Source organism: Parus major, chromosome 5 (genome assembly GCF_001522545.3).
Source record: "Parus major isolate Abel chromosome 5, Parus_major1.1, whole genome shotgun sequence".
NCBI classification, from domain to species: domain Eukaryota; kingdom Metazoa; phylum Chordata; class Aves; order Passeriformes; family Paridae; genus Parus; species Parus major.
In genome coordinates, this window is record NC_031774.1 from 26966016 (window position 1) to 26984221 (window position 18206).

General features: G+C 40.6%; 1 protein-coding gene across 6 annotated transcripts in view; it reads right to left on the minus strand.

Annotated features, from left to right (window-relative positions):
* The window catches only part of RGS6 (regulator of G protein signaling 6), a 259350-nt gene that overhangs the window by 100315 nt on the left and 140829 nt on the right, over positions 1-18206 (minus strand). For all 6 annotated transcript variants that reach the window (XM_015630847.3, XM_033514924.1, XM_033514923.1 and 3 more), the window contains exon 3: positions 1563-1662. In XM_015630847.3, coding sequence (XP_015486333.1) covers positions 1563-1662 — 100 coding nt within the window. The remainder of the gene's footprint in view (positions 1-1562; positions 1663-18206) is intronic.

Genomic DNA, 18206 nt, shown 5'->3' on the forward strand with positions numbered 1-18206 from the left:
GCTCAGTTCAGCTGGGCCCAGGGGCTTCTGAAGAGCTGTGAACCACTTGTTCCACAGCTCCTTCAGGACACTGGGCTCATGCTCACCACCTCTGACCATAAGCAACTTTCTTCCTATATGTAAAACCAGTTGGGATTTCTTTCCCTGCAACTTATGTAGATTCTTTGGTACTTTCAACATGCACTCTTGAGAAAGGATCTGACCCTGTCTTTGTAGCTTCTCATTCCCTTCAGCTTTTCCTTCCCCAGACTGAACAAGCCCAGTGTCCTTAATTTCCATTCAAATGTAGGTGCTCCTGCCTCTTCACCTATCTATCACAATCAACCACTGATAACCAAAACATTTGATCGACAAATAGGCAGATCTGTGCATCTGAAAGGAAAAATAACAAATGGGGAAAACATTGGGCTTTCCACTGGACTGTTGTTTTCCCATACTTTTCAAACTCTGAGGTTTCATGAACTGTCCATGTATCACAAGGGAGCTGCCTTAAAGTCACTTGAAGGGAATGGTACTGAGCCTGTTCACCTCCAAATATGAGAATATCTACGGTGTTTGGAAAGACGTTTTGCTCTTATTTTATCTTCGTTTCACAATTCCTTGAACTGTGAAAACCAGCCATTTCAAGACAATGCAATTGCAGATGCTGTTCCAGAACTGAGTGCAAGGGAGAAGTTTCCATCATGCCAGAGAGCTGACAACCACGGTTTTAAAGTGATGTCTCCTATTAAAACCTTTAAAAATGAGGCCTCCTGTTTCCTTTTGAGTAACGTGCAGTGGCTTGGTGACTAGATCAATTACCTTTTTAATGCTATGAATTTTAACCAGAGTATCAGAAACCTCTTTTAGCTGAGTTCATCTTAAGACATCCAGTCTCTGTATTGCAGACTTGAGCTTACAGAATGAGTTTTCAACTCAGATAAGTGGTTATTTTCCCCAGGAACCTTCAGGAACACTACTATTGAGTCAGTGAAAACAGGTACCAGAAACCCAAAAATCCTCCATAAAATTTACATCATCCTGAATAAACTCATCATCTATCAATGGCAGATGTCTTCACTGCATTGGAAGATATTCTGTCTGAAAATACACAGGAATGGTTTTGTACTCTGACTCCCTGTTTCTGCAGCATCCACACTTTTGTACACAGAGCTTTAACAAAGCAGCACACATGCATGAAAGGTATTTCACATTCCTCTACCTGTGATCAAAGTCCAGTAAGAGTATTTGGGTATGAGCAAGGAAACAATTTCAACTGTATTGCCTGATCTCTTACATAAAATTGTCCTACCCCTGTCATAGGGAATGACTGACTGGTGATATTCTGATAGCCACAAAAACTACGTAACATTTTTTTAATAACTCACCCCAAAGAAATATAAAAGCTTGTTTAGTAAAACAGAACTAAGGAATCTTTGTTCAATACTTCAGCCTGTAACAGAACAACATATAGAAAAAACTAAGCAGAGGTGGAGTTTTTTCCTTTTTTGTGGCTTTAGTATGTTTGTTTAGAGCCAGAAATACCAGCTCACATTCTCTTCTCTGCCAACTGCAGTTCTTACCGGTGACCACGCTGGGAATTTTGGACAGAAAGCTCTTGACAGTGCGGATGGGAACTCCACCTGTTTTGTCATCTTGCATCCTTGTAACGATGTCTTCAATCTGTCAAAAGAACGGAAAGACTCTGTGGTTTATGAAAATGGTGACTTTAACATGAGCTCTTTGGAGCCCTGCTGGTAGAATGGGTTCCAAATATACCAGGTGTATTACTGCACAAACACGGAGGTAGAGACACTGCTACCTGCCCAAATTTAAAAATTTAAACCCTGAGAATAGAATCCATGAGACAACATAGACCAGCTCTGAAGACAGTGGCTGGATACTGACAATACAACTGCAATGGTGCTTCTTTTGCTGACCAGGGGTGATAGAAAGGTGTTTGCTCCACAGACGAACTGGATTGCACTTCAACCAGTTTAAGGAGGTTCACATCCAGTCCGCTTTCCCCTCTGCTCCCACATTCATTTGAATCCTCCTTCCTGTAACCTTGGGAGAGCTTTCATTTTCCGAAGGGTCCCACACAGTCACCAACCTCCTACGGCTTGAGAAGAGTCTAAGATGGAAAAGCTGCAGGAGGACTTTCCCAGCCTCATTTTGTTGGCTAGAATGCTACATGTCCCATGGTCAGCACACAAAGTAAATAACCAAAAATGAAATGATTATAAAGGAAAACTCGTTGGATTTTGAAAGCCAAGCTACCTTTCACAGGCACACACATAATCTATCACATACAGAAAGATACACAATCATCTTCAAAAGCCATGGCAATCAGAGGATCCAATTACCAGGGGAAGGAGCTTAATCTTCCTCCTGCTTACTCTGAAATGGGAAGGATTTTTTGTTCCTTTTAAGGCTACTTGCCATGCATTTACTTGAAGGCAACGCCAGGGAGAACAAAAAGCTGAAGACAAGCACAGTGTAGAAATTTAGTATCTCCAAAAACTCCCTTCAAGTTAATAAGGTCTCAGAAGCCCAACAAAAATAAACCCAAAGCTGTTGTCTCTGTTAGCTCAAGCAGCCAACAGCACAGCCCCACCTGCTGTTGTTGACAGGTGGCCAAGGGCAGCCAGACAAGGAGCACAGCCCTGATTTTACCTAAAGATTTCCTCCTCACAGATGCTACAAAACAGAACCACAGCAGAGAGGTTGATGGGAGCATGGCCCCTCTCTCTCCTAAAGGCAGCCTAAGAGCTCAACATGCTCTCTTCATCTCTGGGAAGCCACTTCATTTACATACGCAAGTGAGGGCTTTTTCACAGATTTAACACCTACATTTCAAAACAAGTTTAATTTCAAGTCTTCCCGAGGTGGTAAGGCAATCTCCCTGCCAACTTCAGGCACTGAATTTGATTGCTGTGTTTCTAACCTCGGGTTACCACTTAACTAAACTCTTCACACCTTGTTTATATATTACTTTTAATTTAACACATCCTGAACAAATTCTCAGTGGGAATGAAATAGCAAAGATGAAAATATCCTGACATTTTCAATATATTACATGAGCTTTGGGTACTTAGAGAGTTAATTTGTGATAGAATAATGATACTTTCCCCACAAACTATGAATCACTATGAAAATTAATACCACTTTTCCCTTTTGCCAGAGCCTTATGCAAAGTTGTTTGCTGATCAAAGCATTGGGCTTTTTTTCAGTCTGAGGATATCTACAGAAGTAACTGCTCATCTCAGATACCTGGAGAGGTAACTGCTCTGATGAGAAGTGGACAAAAAGCATTTAATTTTGTTGAGAAGAGCCTGACAGCATCACTTGTTATCAACCCACACCTACAAGGCTACGGCACTCCAACCTATCAGGCGACAGGGCAGCTCAGCTGCCTCTGAAGAGTAGACCAAGAGTCACAAAATCTCAGAATGGGTCAGGCCAAAAGGGACCACAGGAGGTCACCTGGTCCAACCTCCCTGCTCAAGCAGAGTCATCCTAGAGCACAGGGCACAGGATTGCCTCCAGGGAGACTCTACAACCTCTCTGGGCAACCCATTCTAGTGCTCAGTCACCCACACAGTAAAAAGGCTTTTCCTCATGTTCAGGTGGAACTTCCCGTGCATCAGTTTCTGCCAACTGCCTCTTGTCCTGTTGCTTGGCAGCACTAAAAAGAGCCTGACTCCATTCTGAGTCTTAGACTTCATCCAAGAAGGACAGTCAGACTAAGAACTGTTTCTGCAAGACAATGAAAAACCCCCTGTATTACCGACTACTTATGTGCCTTCATCTGTATCTACTTATAGCTGACATCAGAGAAAGATTTTTCCATGCATATTAGGAGGAAACTACTCTGAAATGTGCTATGAGTACCCCATATCTTCAGGAATACTTCAGGGCTTTAAGAATCATAAGAATAATGTTTGATAAAACTGTTTTCTCTTTTTCTATGTGAATGAAAACTTCAGAATGAAAAATGAACTAAAATAATTACTTCAGTGCAGGAAAATAAACTTTTTACTCTTTTGCTTGCTATAAACTAAAGGAACACCAGCATGATTTATGTCATTAACACTACAAGAAAAGTTCCATTTCAAGCAAAATAAAACTTTAATTATCTTAAAAGAAAGATATATTGTTTTTACCTAAACTATTCCCCATTTCAATCAATCAAGCAGGCATTGGTGTCTCAAACAGGGCTATTAATTTCAGTTTCAGTTTCAGTTACAATTACCTACTGCATTTTTAAATAAAAAGTAAACAAAGCTACCCTAGAGATAACTTCTTCCCAAAAGGCTCTTTCTTGCTCCTGTCTTCCAGCCTGACTACACTACTGGCACTTACTGCTCTCCTTGTTTTAAATTGTTGGATGTTTCTTTTCTCCTCCCTTTCTACTCAAATGCCACGCCTCTGTTCTCTCCTGTCCTCTCAACTGATCCAGACATAAATACACATGTCATCCTCCAACAGCATGCCCAGAATTTCCAGTCAGCTGCTCAAGAGCCCACAGGATTACAAGCCCCTAGTTATACATATTCTTTCCACTCCCAACACGCTTTTCTTGTGCTCTCCTGCAAATTTCTGCCCTGCTCGAAGAGGACAGCATGGCATACTCAAACATTTTAAGATAATTTTATCCTTTCCTAAAGTTATAATCAAATTTTAATTAAAATATTAAAAACCTGCATCTAGCAATGTTTGCAGGTTTTGTTCAGTTCACTACAAAGAGAAGATCTGACCCTTTACACCTGCCTTTGTTTTGCACCCACCCAATGCTTGCAGATATTACCACCCTGCTGAGCTATGGAATAAAATAATTTCACAAAATAAGTGCTACAGTGACAAAGCAGAAAAAAAGTGATCATTAGAGATTCAAGCATGGAGAAAAGCAAAGAGGGAACATGAAGTGTGAAGGTCACTTTCATCAAAGCTTTTAATCTTAACTTTTAAGAGTCACCTAGACACTCGACTGCTAATGACTCTCCCTTCAGCTTCTGCATGTCATTAAAAACCCCTTAGGCTCCCTCTCTGCAGATAGGGAATGAGAGTCCTTGGACAGCTCATTTCATCAGGCTAGGAATGCAACAAAGCATTCCTCATTTTTCTCTCCTAAATGAGCAAGCTTCAGTGAACTAACTTCTGCCCAACAAAAGTCATAGTAAGAACAAGCAATGCTTTTTTGGTTTTTTTCCTATGATGTGGGTCACTGCTATTTCATCTAGTCTGATTTTGTAAAGGGAATTGTAATTCTTCCCTCCAAGTGGATTCTGAGTCGGTATCTCCACAAGAAAGCCAGAGGAATTCATGTATCTGCTGTCACTGTTAGCCACACACTCCAATGTATGCCTAACAAACTAGATCTGCTTTTCCTCCTGACTGGTTGTTGACAAGTCTGCTCCCTACATTTATCCAGAATGTTTTTATCCCTCATTATCCCGCTCTTAATGCATTGAAAAGGCTTTCTGGCTTCAGAAATACATTAGTGGAGACAAACTACTGCAGGTAGTTTATGAGAGGTTACCAGCAGATTCTGTTACACAGAGTGTGATGGGAATTTAATGCCTACCTTGCTACCATTCATTAGACCTTCTTTTCCACTATGAGCACTTTTGCTGGCCTAAGGAGGCTGAAGGCACAAAGTAGAAGACCTTGAATTTCTGTCAGAAACAAGATGTCTATCATTGGAAGATGAGAATTCCTTTTTCTGAGGCAGGACAGAACAAAAGATTACATTTGTTGATGCATTAGGATAACTAAGTCATAATAAAACAAGGAATGTAACAACCACAGCCCAGCAACTTTGGGTCAGTGCCACCCAACATCCCATTACCATTACAAGAGAGAAAACAACTCTCAGCTTTTCAGTTTTTCAGCTTTTCTTTCTCCCAGCACCAAGGTAAAAGCAGGCACCTTTCTGGTGCAAGTTAGCATACACAGCCTTGCTGAGCCCTGGTCAAGGCTGGACTTGGAGGTGACACGCTGAGGGAAGGGTGAAGTTACACACAGAGAGGAAAAGCTATCAGTTCCTACCTCCCAGAGCCCCACACCCAGACACCACCAGCAGCTAATGGAACTCCCTGGCTCAGCACCCTCATAATGATGTCAGAGGCCCTCATGGTCCCCTTTTGCCATTTTATTTTGTGAGTTAGTCAGGAAAACAGTGCCCTTTTCATATTCTAGCATTTGAGTTAGATGTACATATTCCCTCAGACCCTGCAGGAAAGCTCCTGCTGCCTATTTCTGAATATTTCAGTATGTACCAGGTGCCTGTCTGATTACTCACAGCAGCTACCTACCCTTGGGGCCTCCTGTCACCAGCTAACCTGTGGTTGGAGAGCCTCCAAGCATCACTCACCCGTGCCAATATTAAATGTACAGGGTTAGAGAGAGCACTGTGCAGTTGCAAAGATCCTCTCTGACCTGGCTGATGACAGCTCTCATGCATATTGGGGGAGCTGGACAGTACACAGAGCAAAGGATCGGTCTGCTATCGGCTAGCATGATGGCAATAATTATAAGCACATCTGATCTTTTCACTGAAATTCAAGTTTATAAGAGCCTGTTTGTCGCAGTGCCAGCTCTTACTCCCGAAAGTGCCTCTGACACTACCGGTGTGCCTGTGCATTCTGCACCTGCTGACTCCTGCCACACAGCCCACGCATGCACAGACAAGGAAAGTTAATTTGACAAGATGCCTGAAGCCAACTTGCTTCACTGGTCCAGACAATTTCACTCTGCTCAAGAAACAAGAAGAAAAAGCTGAAAAATAAGGGCTATACAGCTCCCTTCAAGGGAGAAAGAACAATCTTGAGACAATGCTGGAAAGTGGCAGAGCAGCACTACCAGAGCATTGTGGTGTGGCCTTCAGCAATCAGCATCATCTGCTCCTGTCCAAGTCTCCTCTCCTGTGTAACAGATAGTACTGAACTACACAGGGGTGCTGAGACTTAATTCAAAGATGTCCAAGGACTTGGGATGCCTCGGATAGCAGGTGCCACACAACTACAAAAGATGTGCTCCCCATCTCTGACAACCTTTCACAGTCCCAAGGAAAACCAAATGGCATCAGAGCATAGATGGCAACTACTTCCCACCTGACCAATGTCCAGTGATAGCTGAAGTCGGGCCACTGGTGATACTTGTGCTCTTCCTGATGGAGTTCTCTCTGCTACTTTTTAAATTTCAGAGCTTATTTCAAATAAAGGCAGAGTATACCACATATCTCCCTCAATTTTGAGTGTGTTTCAGGGAGTGTTAACTGTGATCTTCAGACGTTTACTGGGATGGTGAAACAGAGCTAAAAAAGTCACCTTGAAACTGGTAATGTGCTTTAGCATTGATATATCTCTGCTGTGAATAGGGGGGTGCTAATGAAGAACAACAATCAAGGCATTTGTCATGATTAATTGCATGCTGCTGCTAATCCAGCTAGAGCTTCACAAAAGCAAGCATCTACTCACAAGTCATCACAGGGAAGGACAGGTTTGACCACATCAATTGGAATGTACAAAAACAATCCCTAGGGAAAAACTGTGACACTTACTCAGCTGCTGAGGTGTGACACCAGAGTCTGGAAAGTAGCAGGCAGCAGTTTTTTGGATCAGACTGTGCCTCCCCTATCTCAGCCCACAGTGTCAGCTCTGCACAGCACCCCCAGCTCAGGCCTGGGCTGTGTTACAAGAAAACGTAGTCACGGAAAATGAGAGCTGGAGCTATTCCCCTCAGGCACTATATGCACAGTTGGAAAACAGGGTTTAATACTCAGCAGAAAAACAAAGCATAGCAAATTAATTCAGCAAACAGAGATTCTCCAAACGAGCTGAACTAATGCAATTTTCTCTCTCCCCAAAAATCAAGCTTTTTAGCCCATCAGTGTCAACAGTGAGAAGCAAAAGACATCAATGTGTCAGTGTTATGCAAACTCAATTTTTCATTAAAAACATTTTGACAGACAACTCCCGATGAGCTCAATTTCTACATGAGCTATAATTGCTTAAAAGAGGAAGCTATTTTGGCATGATAGAAAGCTGTGTAAAAATAAAAAATAAACTCTTGCTTATTGATTGTGCTACTGTAATTACAGTAGCAAATGCTTGTGACTCTGTTCCACTGTGCCTCATAACAGAATGCAGTGGTGCACCAAACAGTGATGCATTTTTTCCCCATGCTTTCTACATTTATGGCAAAGATGCCACAAAAATGCATATAATGAGCCTAAGAGATCTTACACCACTGAAAGAACAACTGCTCTAATTAGAAACCTTCTAAGGCTAGCTCCAAAATAGACCAAATATTTACTTTGTTCCATAAGCAGAAGCGTTAAGCTTTTTAAAACAGTAGGAAAGTATCATAAATATCCAATGAAGAGACAATATGAATTTTAAACAAAACCCCAATGGAAACCAAGTGGCCACAGTATTGTGTCTTCACAGAGGTGTGAAGAAAGTCACACTTTTTTTAAGAAACTACCACCTCTGCCAGACTGTATTTATTGAATAGAAGTGGCTTTTGTGTGACTTAAAAACTATGCAAATCTATGCACAGAAAAACACATAAATGCAAAGATTATTTCAGCCAGGAAACCTGTAGGAAGGAATGATCTACACACTGTTTCTCAGTGTGTGATCTGAACTGAAGGAATCACTTTGGGGGAAAACTGAAAAGTTAGTCCCTGTGTCCTTACAGCAGTGCTGCTAAGGGAAGGCAGTGGTGCTGGCACCATTTGGGCTGTTTGTATCTGCCAGCTTGTGACAGAATGGAGCCTCCCAGACCATTTTTCACAGGTCACCAGTCACCTGGTGCTAACTTTATCTGACCATGCCATCCTCAGCAAGATTTGAATGGATAATCCTGAAGTGCTCTGCAATGACTATCTGCAGAAAGACGACTGAATCAAAACAAAGCAGCAGCTTGGGTTGAAATATGAAGAAGTTAACAAGAAATCTAGAGTTGCACTTCTGTATATGCACCACAGTGCCCATATACTAATAACGAGAGGTGTTTGGGGGAGTGTAGGAGTAGATGCTTTCCTTTGATGTGGTTTACTGAAGTCACTGACTGCAGGGACTGACAGCATCCTGCTGCCTCACTCCAGCCAGGGTCCGACGCACAAGCTGCCATGGAAACAGCAGAGATTTTCTCTTCTGTTGCATCACCGCACTGAATGTAAAACTATGCAGGTCTCCAGATTGCTCATACGGTGACGAATGAGGAGTGGAGCAGACGTGCTACCACAGCCCACATGGGGACTACTGCAGCAGGGCTGGGTGCTGTACATGACCTGGCAGAGCCCCTGGCACACCTGCTCCCACGCACACATTGGGGTCCCTCATCCATCCCACCGCGGGAAGGGCACTGGGTGAAGCCCATTAACCAAACCTCAGGAAGGCTCAGAAGCAAAGCTGTGACTCTGCTGCCATCCAAAATAACCTTGCACAAACCACTTGAATTGACAAATTCCAGAAGGAAGTTTAGTTTCAACAGCTTTGGTTTTTCCAGGTCTTCCTTTGGGGGTTAGCTCCCACACCCTGAATTTCACTTTGAGTTCTGGCCACCAATTAATCCTTCTCATGCAGGACAAATAAATAAAAAATAAAAATATAAAAAATAAAAAACCTTGTCAATATAAAAACCCTTGTGGGTTTTTTGCTCTAAAACAACTGAGAAAGCTTGTGAAACCTTAAATCTTCCAGCAACATTGGGCTGAGTCTCCAATGTATAATATTATTCAAGGACAGTTATTGAAGCCAGTTTAGAAGCTGCACGTAAGAATCTTAGCATTACACTGTGGTCTGTGCCCGACCTGGCATGAGAAAACAGCACCTCTCTCCCTATGCAATCCTGAACCAAAGATTTATAAACACAGTCCTTGAAGAGGACTCTCACTTTCCTCTGGAGCATGAAATATAAGGCACTTCCAGAGAGAAAAATGCCAGGCAATGGTGGGTCACTAATCTGTTATCACTCAGGAACTTGCAGCTCCTCAAATCTTAATAAAGAGAACAGCTGGTTAGGACTGCACCCAAATCACTTCAAACCAAATCTCCACAACCCCGAATGACCTCACATTCACACTTTCCAAAGCTGGGAATTGGACAATATAATCAAGGCCCATCATCCTACTCAGGAGCTGGAATCACAGAGTTGCCCACCTCCCACCCTGACTGCCTCAATGCAAGGCAGGGGAGGAAAGGCCTGTCCAGCCACCCTCTTCCCAGCACCACTGGCAGGTGACAGTGAGCCTTTCAGTGCAACAGGGTGGAAAAGCCCATCCCTGGCTCTGGTAAAAATTGATTTAAACAATGATGAGTAGAGGTATAAAGACAAGTTGTTCCTCATGAGTGTTTTCCCCCCTTGCTACAAAATGCAGCAACTACTACCTAACTGCTCTGAAGTATATAATTAAATGTATTATTTATTGAAATGAAATACAGATACATAAATATTAAACAGATAAGAGGTTGGGATGCAGGTGGTGGATGCTCAATTGGCATTGCTACTGCTATATTTAAATATCTGAATAATGATGAGCATTGAGTCACCTCAAACACTCAGGGAGGGCTGTGCTGTTCTCTGGGTCTCACTTTTTAAAAGAAAAATAGATTTTTCTACCCCACTAAAAATCTTTAACAGGGAGAAAACTCTTCAGTTGAAAGGGGACAAAAATTATCTGCTGCATTCCTGATCTTATTCTGCATACAGGGGAAGAAAACAAAAAACCCAGTCCAATTTAAGGTGACTATTTTTTGCTTAAAGTGGTAAGGTCTGAATTTTCACTTTGATTTAGACTGCACAGCTGAGGGAAGATTTGTGTCCATATCCATGTGAAAGGGCAGAAAGGTTTTTGTAGTGAAAAGGAGGACATACAAATCAGAAGACAAGACTTCTTCAGTGTTCTGGACTTCTTGATTCAATCTGAGCTTCATCAGACCACTATCAACTGCAGGCAAAAAAAGACAAAACTAAGTAGGACAAACTTGAGAATATTATTATTCAATAAGAAATGCAGTATACTACCATTTTCTATTTTTTTTGCAAAGTTTCATAAGGATGTTCTTAACTTCTCCCACAGTAGTGAAAATACTTGGAGTCATGCAGGAAATAGTTCATAAGTTATTTCCAGCATGAGACACATAAGTTGGGGCTTATTGTTTCCTGCAGGGTAGCTGTAGCACTGGCACCAAATCTCCATCATTACCTTTCCTAATGAATTGATGAGGGAAACTGCCCAGCATATCTCTTCTTTCTATTTTGACAGGCTATTGTGGCCTAGCTAAAATAAATTATGTAAAAATATATATACTTGCTTGTTTTTTCCTCAAAACAGCAAGAAAGTGGGGCTTCAGGAATTATTTTTCTACCTTTTTTTCAAGCATTCCTCTGTGTCTGTAATACTGTGACACATAATACAGTGTGACAGGTCATTTCATGCATCATTTAATTCTTTGCACTGCAAAGTGCCCTACCACAATAAACATAAACTACATCCCTCTTGACCCCAAATTCTGTTGAAGATGCAAAGCAGAGAAGTTTATAAATTACAGGAAAGACAAGAAACCCTATTCACCAACATCAAAAGGTTGTATTTGGTTTCTCTTCCTCTCCTTGTGATAGTGTCACCTTGCAATTTCTAGTATTGTTTTTACACATAAAAATAATAAAACCAAATACTTAGGAAAAAAGGCAAAGACACAGAAAAAACTCACCAAAGTTTCCACTCAGGATGAAAAGATACCACTACAAAAGAAAAATGTAGGTTTTTTTTTTTTAATTTTAGAACAGAGGGAAAGTAGAGGCTTTGAGAAGATTTGTCAGAGAGTGAAAGAAGGTAGACTTAATTGTTTTTGATACCTCTATACCCATTTTCTTCACATTGATTTTTAATAACTTTTAAATATATCTATCAAAAAAAATCAAAAAAAGGCTTGGTTTATGATCACAAATGCATACAAGATTACCAGTCTTGGAAACACCTTGGTTTAGCCCATAAAGAGACAATGCTGAAGAGTTTAGCACAGTGAAACTTTCTGAACCACCTCTGGGAAGGAGTTCCATACAAAAATCAGTCCCACTGCTGTCCACCCACACCATGGCTAAACACTCTGCAATGGATGCAATTTTCTTAGCGAGGCGATAACATTTGGGCAATTAGCAATTATCAAAGAAACGTTTTTCAAGTATGTATTAGTGAACAGTACTAAAACAAAAAATACTAGATAAAATCTGAGCATTAATCAAAACAAATTGGATATTGTCTGACAAAGGTTATCTTCATTTGGCAATTCATTTATTCAAATATGCTAAATTATGCTGATAGGAAAGTTTGCATAACATAGGATTCACAGAGGTTCTTCAGCTGAGCCACTCAAGTGCTTTGGTCCTTGACTTTGATAGTAGCTATTGCTAGAATAGAAAACCCCAACCTCACAGATTACTCAGTAGAATGCATGCATTAAAAATGCACGTGATTCGCATAACATGATCACCAGTACAAGACTTGTTAACATTTTCACGCACTGAAACTACCATTTATTATGCCAAGGTTGACTGATGCTTTTCCTTTGGCAAAGAAAATGTTGCAAATCTAACAGTAGTTATGAGTTCTGCCACAACTCAATTACAGTCCTCACCATGGATGAAGTTATTTACTTCAGCACCAACTTTATGAGTTATTCAGTGGTTCCATTGCTGTTAGATCTGAACTTTTCAGTAATGATATTGCTACAAGCAAAAAAATTTATAGCACCTTAGAAAAAGAATAATTTTCTTTCTTCATATAAAAGGAGATATAAATTCCACCTCCCCACTCCTAAAGTTTTCCTTCCAAACTCCTGCTAAAAATAAATCAAAGAACACATTGCAGTAAGCATGTGGCAGTTAATAAAAATGATGCCATATCAGCTTTGTTTTCAAATCTCAGCCTCAAACTGCTGTTTGGTTCTCTGGCATTTAATGCAGCTAATGCACAAATGGGGCTCTGCTGTTTTAACCCCTTATTTTACAAAACTTGTTGAAAATTTTCCAAAGGGAATCATAGGGGTCCCAGCTCTGCAGAATGCTCGTCCACTTTCCTTGAGCAGAAATGGATAAAAATGAACCCTTCTAGAGACGCTGATTTTAAAGGCTTTTACCTCTTGACACCTAACCAGTATTTTTCCTAATTCAAGGGGAGGATGGGGAAGAACTACCTATGGACTGGAAGTCAGAAACTCTACAAAGAAAGGGATTGCTTACTTTTGGTACTTTATGATACAATCCTCTCTGCAGGGGACTGTGTAAGAGACAGCTGAAAACACAGCTCACAACACAGAATTGCCCAGCAAGAACACAAGGCACTCTGGCCTGCCTCTCCTGCCAGCAGACAACACAAAAAGCCACCTCTGGCCCTGTAATGCCAACTTGCTGTTTTATTCACTGAGAAAGGACAGGACAGAATAAAGAGAGCAGACACTGCATCCTGTGGCTACTGCTTGGTGGCTGTTCCAACATGTGAACATGTCAAAGGAGGGAGAGTGAGCTGCCTCCAGAATATGAAGCAGTGACTGTTACCCTTTTTTATATCACTGTCATACAATATCTTTATCTACACATGGGTGGATTTTCTTCACTTCAAATGCAGAAAGCATTTGCTCCAAAATATAAATAATAGATTATATTTTTGCATGACACAGGCAATTTTTTCTCATGGATTTTGTGTTCAAATTAGCTCTGCTTCCCCTCCACACCGTGAAAACTTCTAGCACAGGTAATAACACCATAAACATACTAAATTTTATTATGCAGGAATAACTGGTTCTACAACACGGTTTTAACTTCAAACTCTACTTTACTTTCCCAACCAATGGCTTCTGTACTAGTATACTTTGCTTATAGAACATTGTTTGATTAAAGAAAAAAATGTTAAACACCTATACATCTCAGCTGTACAAGAATGGTTAGCCAGAATATCTTTTTCACTACATTTTTAGTTTTAATGCTTGATGCCAAAAGATGGAATTGTTAAATACGTTAGTATGTTACAAGAGTTGATTTTTGAAATTGTAGAATGGCAGCTGGGAGATAGATGTGGTATTTGGTTGTAGTTCACATGGATTTAATTACTGAAACAGAGTAACATACTAAGAACAATACATAAATAAAATGAGCTTTAAGCACCTAGAATTACAATATAAATCACAGATCACATTAAAATTATTTACCTTCCTCATTCCATGATGGAATAAAAGTAATTTTACACACAGATGAGAAATACATTTAATGGTTTTCTAAATACACTGGGATCATTGTTTTATGATGCTTAAATTGTTTTCCCATTCCAGCTTTTATAATAACTGCTTCAGATCCCCTGAAATGTTCCTTTGACTTTTAAATACAAAGGAGTTACAGGTTAGCACACTTGACTTGTACCCCTGTGCTATACAAATCTTATTAGTGCCAACTCTGACACTAGTGTTTCATGGTAAATCATTAGCACAAGAGCATAAGGGGGTTTCACTTTGCTACAAAATCATCTTCCTACCAGTTAACGTCACTGAAGTGTTGATTTATTCACTATTGAGGCAGATTCAAAGTCTCCCTATTCTATAATTTCCTTTTTCTAAGGAATTAACTCCCAAGTTTTTTCTCCAGTTTGTTCAACTACAAAGCAACAAAAGTACCTCTAAAAAAAGATATCTAGCATGCTTTCCAGCAACTCGTGTTTCAGAGCAATAAATTTTTGTAGCAATTTTTCTATAGGTTGATCAAAAAAAGAACAGAAACAGAAGTATGATTATAATGATTCTTGTTGACAAGAACAAACTTTGTACAAAGAAATTTATTTAGTGCTTCTTTGTTTCACAAAGAATATATTTTCAACCATAAATTCTACCCTAAACTAAAACTATGTAGTTCTGTAGCAGTGGGTTGGGTTTCTGTAACTTCTCTTTTTTTCCAACTCACATAGCAAGGAAAAAAACAACAAAAGAACTCAAGAAACTTACTAAAGAGTATTTTTTGCTTTATGTTCCTCCCTCCTCAGCAACCTATTGTACGCCTTTATCTATCCTGGCTTGATCTTCCATCCAGCCACCAGATTCTGCCCCTAAGCCTCCACTCCCTCCCTCCCTCACTCATTCGTGCAGTTGTCCAAAGACTTGAGGACATGCAGCTCTTAAGGGGTAAGTGCTTATTGCATTGAAATATGGTGCCACATTTCACTCATTCATTTTTCCACACATGAAAACTAGATAAGCAGCTCAGGAGCCTTCTATCTGAAACCCTTCCTGGAGAAGGAGAGGAACGCAGTAACTATGAAAGCACTCAAGTAACCATGAAAGCTTTCAAGCTGAAAGCCAAATGTGGTATCTCACACCAGTGCTGCAGGGGAAAACTGCTCCCTCCTGGATTGCAGCTCTGAGGTAGGAACTGGTGCTGTGACAGGAAAGGGTAGGTGAAGAAAACATTCCTGCAGCACCAACGGTGCATCAGTGAATAAACCACTCCAGAATCAGTCAGAGAGAAAGAAATGTGACTTGGGCTGCCTGTGTCCAACATCAGGCAGCAGAGAAAAACACGGCTGGGCTCTGAGCTCAGCGCTGCTGTACACTCTGCTTACGGCATTTGTGAAGCTGATCATGCTATTAGTCTTTGTCTATTAGCAGAGGAGATTGGCAGAAATAAATAAGCAAAAACTTTTTTCTTTTTTTTTTAGGGTCTGTCGCTTTAATTAGCTGAACACCATAAATACATGTTTCACATTTAAACATCTTGATTATAGACTCCCGGGGAACTTTGTTCTTAACCTGCTAACAGAGAGTAGATACAGATGTCTTAAGCTAAAAACTAGCTTTGAGGAAGGTTTTTCATTTTGATCAGCTCCTGAAGCCAAAAAGTTACTATATTTTTCAGGTAGATGGAGTAATGAGCTTTTCAGTAAGCTTCAGTAACTCTTCAGTGAAATTCAGTTACTCCCCTCTCTTGTTTTGTTTTTGTCTTTGTTTTCTACAAACCAAGCAGTTTCTTGCTCTGACATGATGTCACTTTTTTGTTAAGATGGAAAGACCAAATGTGGATCCTTCTGTTAACACATGAACCCCACAACCTGCAAATAGCCAAGAACACTTATTTGAAGAAAAATGCTTCTCTAAGGACAGATGCACATAATTCTCACCTGTGTGAGAATGCTTGTCTAATGTCAAATATATACACAAACACTGTAAAAAAATCCATCTTCAAATATGAATGAGCATGTGTCAACTGAAATTTCTTTACTCAACCACAGTTGAATGCTGGGTCTGTTCATGTTTTCACAACAAAAACTAAATGCAAAGGGTATACCGTGAACTACTTCTCCTCACTATTTTTAATACAGAGCATTCCTTTAGAAGTGATATTTTATGTTCTATGTAAATGGGACTAAGCAAGACAGTAAAGTAATCCTCTGAAATAAGTAGCATTGACAGATTTGTCACTACTTACTTTACCATAAGTCAAAGTGAGTGAGCAGGATTTGGTACTTAATGCTAACAACTTAATTAATAACAACCAAATAAAAGCAACAGCAGTGAAAAATCAACAGGAATTAGACACTTATCCTCCATCTAACATATCTCACAGCACTAGCTGTCTGAAGCACAAAGGCAGAAAACACAAGACTGCATAGATCTGTTATTTAACCAGGTGGTGAGACAACAGAATCCTTAGACTTGGAGTCAACTCAGCATGACACAGCTCTGTGTTTCTCACCCACCAGTAAGACACTCATAAGAAAATTAGTAATGGCTGAGTAACTGGATAAAGAAGTTAAAAAAAAAAAGAAAAAGATCTCTGCAAGCCCTCTTCAGTTTTGTACCAATATCAAGTGGCCCCTATTAGTTCTAGGAAGTATGCATGAAAAGAAACAAGACCTGACAGCCAGAGATCAGCAGCTCCGGCTCCACGCTGGCCTCTGCACCTGCTTCTGCTCAGCAGTGCACAAGAGCTCTGTGGGAGAGGAGGGTGGAAGGCCATCAATAATTCATGGCTGAAGAGCCAGACGGAAGACCAAGGGACTGCACACTGCATGGTGATTTCAAAGCTGGTGCTCCTGAGAGTGTTCAAGGCTGTTAATATGAGCATGGCCAGCAGGTATTTACTAGTGTCTTCTAGCACATAAATGAGCTGCTGGAAGGGGATTACTCTAGACTGCATCCCAGACCTGAGTAGCTCTCCAACATGCTGGATGAGATGGGTTGGTCTCTACCAGAAATTCAATACCAGTTTGCCTCCTTTCATATTCACGAATCAAGTTCATAATCAGAGAGGACTGCTTCTTCACATTTAACACTGCTATCAGAATTAGGCTTCTTATATATAGGCTACTGACAGGTTTTCAGGTCAAGCAACTAATGCTGCAAAATAAACAAAAAACAAAACAATTATAGATCTTTATTCTCTGCTCATAGTCCTTATTCAGACAAAAGATTAGCCACCAACTTCCATGTATCATTTGTCTGGTTACTTCTGTTGCTATCCTGAATCCATTGAGTAAGCAACAACCTTTTCAATGTAATATCAACTTCAACATACCTGGATGAAAAGATTTGTGTCACTGAATCACTGCATTATCAGCCTCTGAGTTTCAGGTCACCCTGAGGGTTTAATGCTCATCTTCCTGGTATCAGCTGTTTCCCATCTTGGTTAGATTTCTGTCTTTCCTACTACCCTGTTACTAGCAACAAGTGACTGTCACAAGCATTTTGCCTTTGCTTTCCAGATGTAGTAAGAGAGGAATTTGGATTCTCTTACTTGAGAACATGCAGCTCCCCTTTCCAGTTCCCTGGACTTCACAGGAAGTTACTTCCCATCTCGCTGCATCTTTGCCTCCAATTGCCTCAGTTTCCTCCTCTCCTTTGTCATCCTGCTCCCCACCACACACCTGTTCCTCTGAAAGTACAAGAACTTGTCACTCTCTAGTCCCAAGCTTGGAGAGCTCTCTGAGCAGTACAAAACACAGTCAGGAGGGAGAGGGCTCCAAAAACCACTGGCTTATTCAGTCTTGCTCTATATATTTGATGCTCCTTATGAAACTTGCTATCTGTAGGGCTCTTGAACCCACGGTCACACCCACATTTGGTGGGGTTGGGTGATATGAGATACAATGACAATTCTTTGGTTCTACAAAAACAATTGGTTACATATTAGAGAGTTCATCCTTCACGTCAGCACCGCAGCTGTGGGAGTTCCTG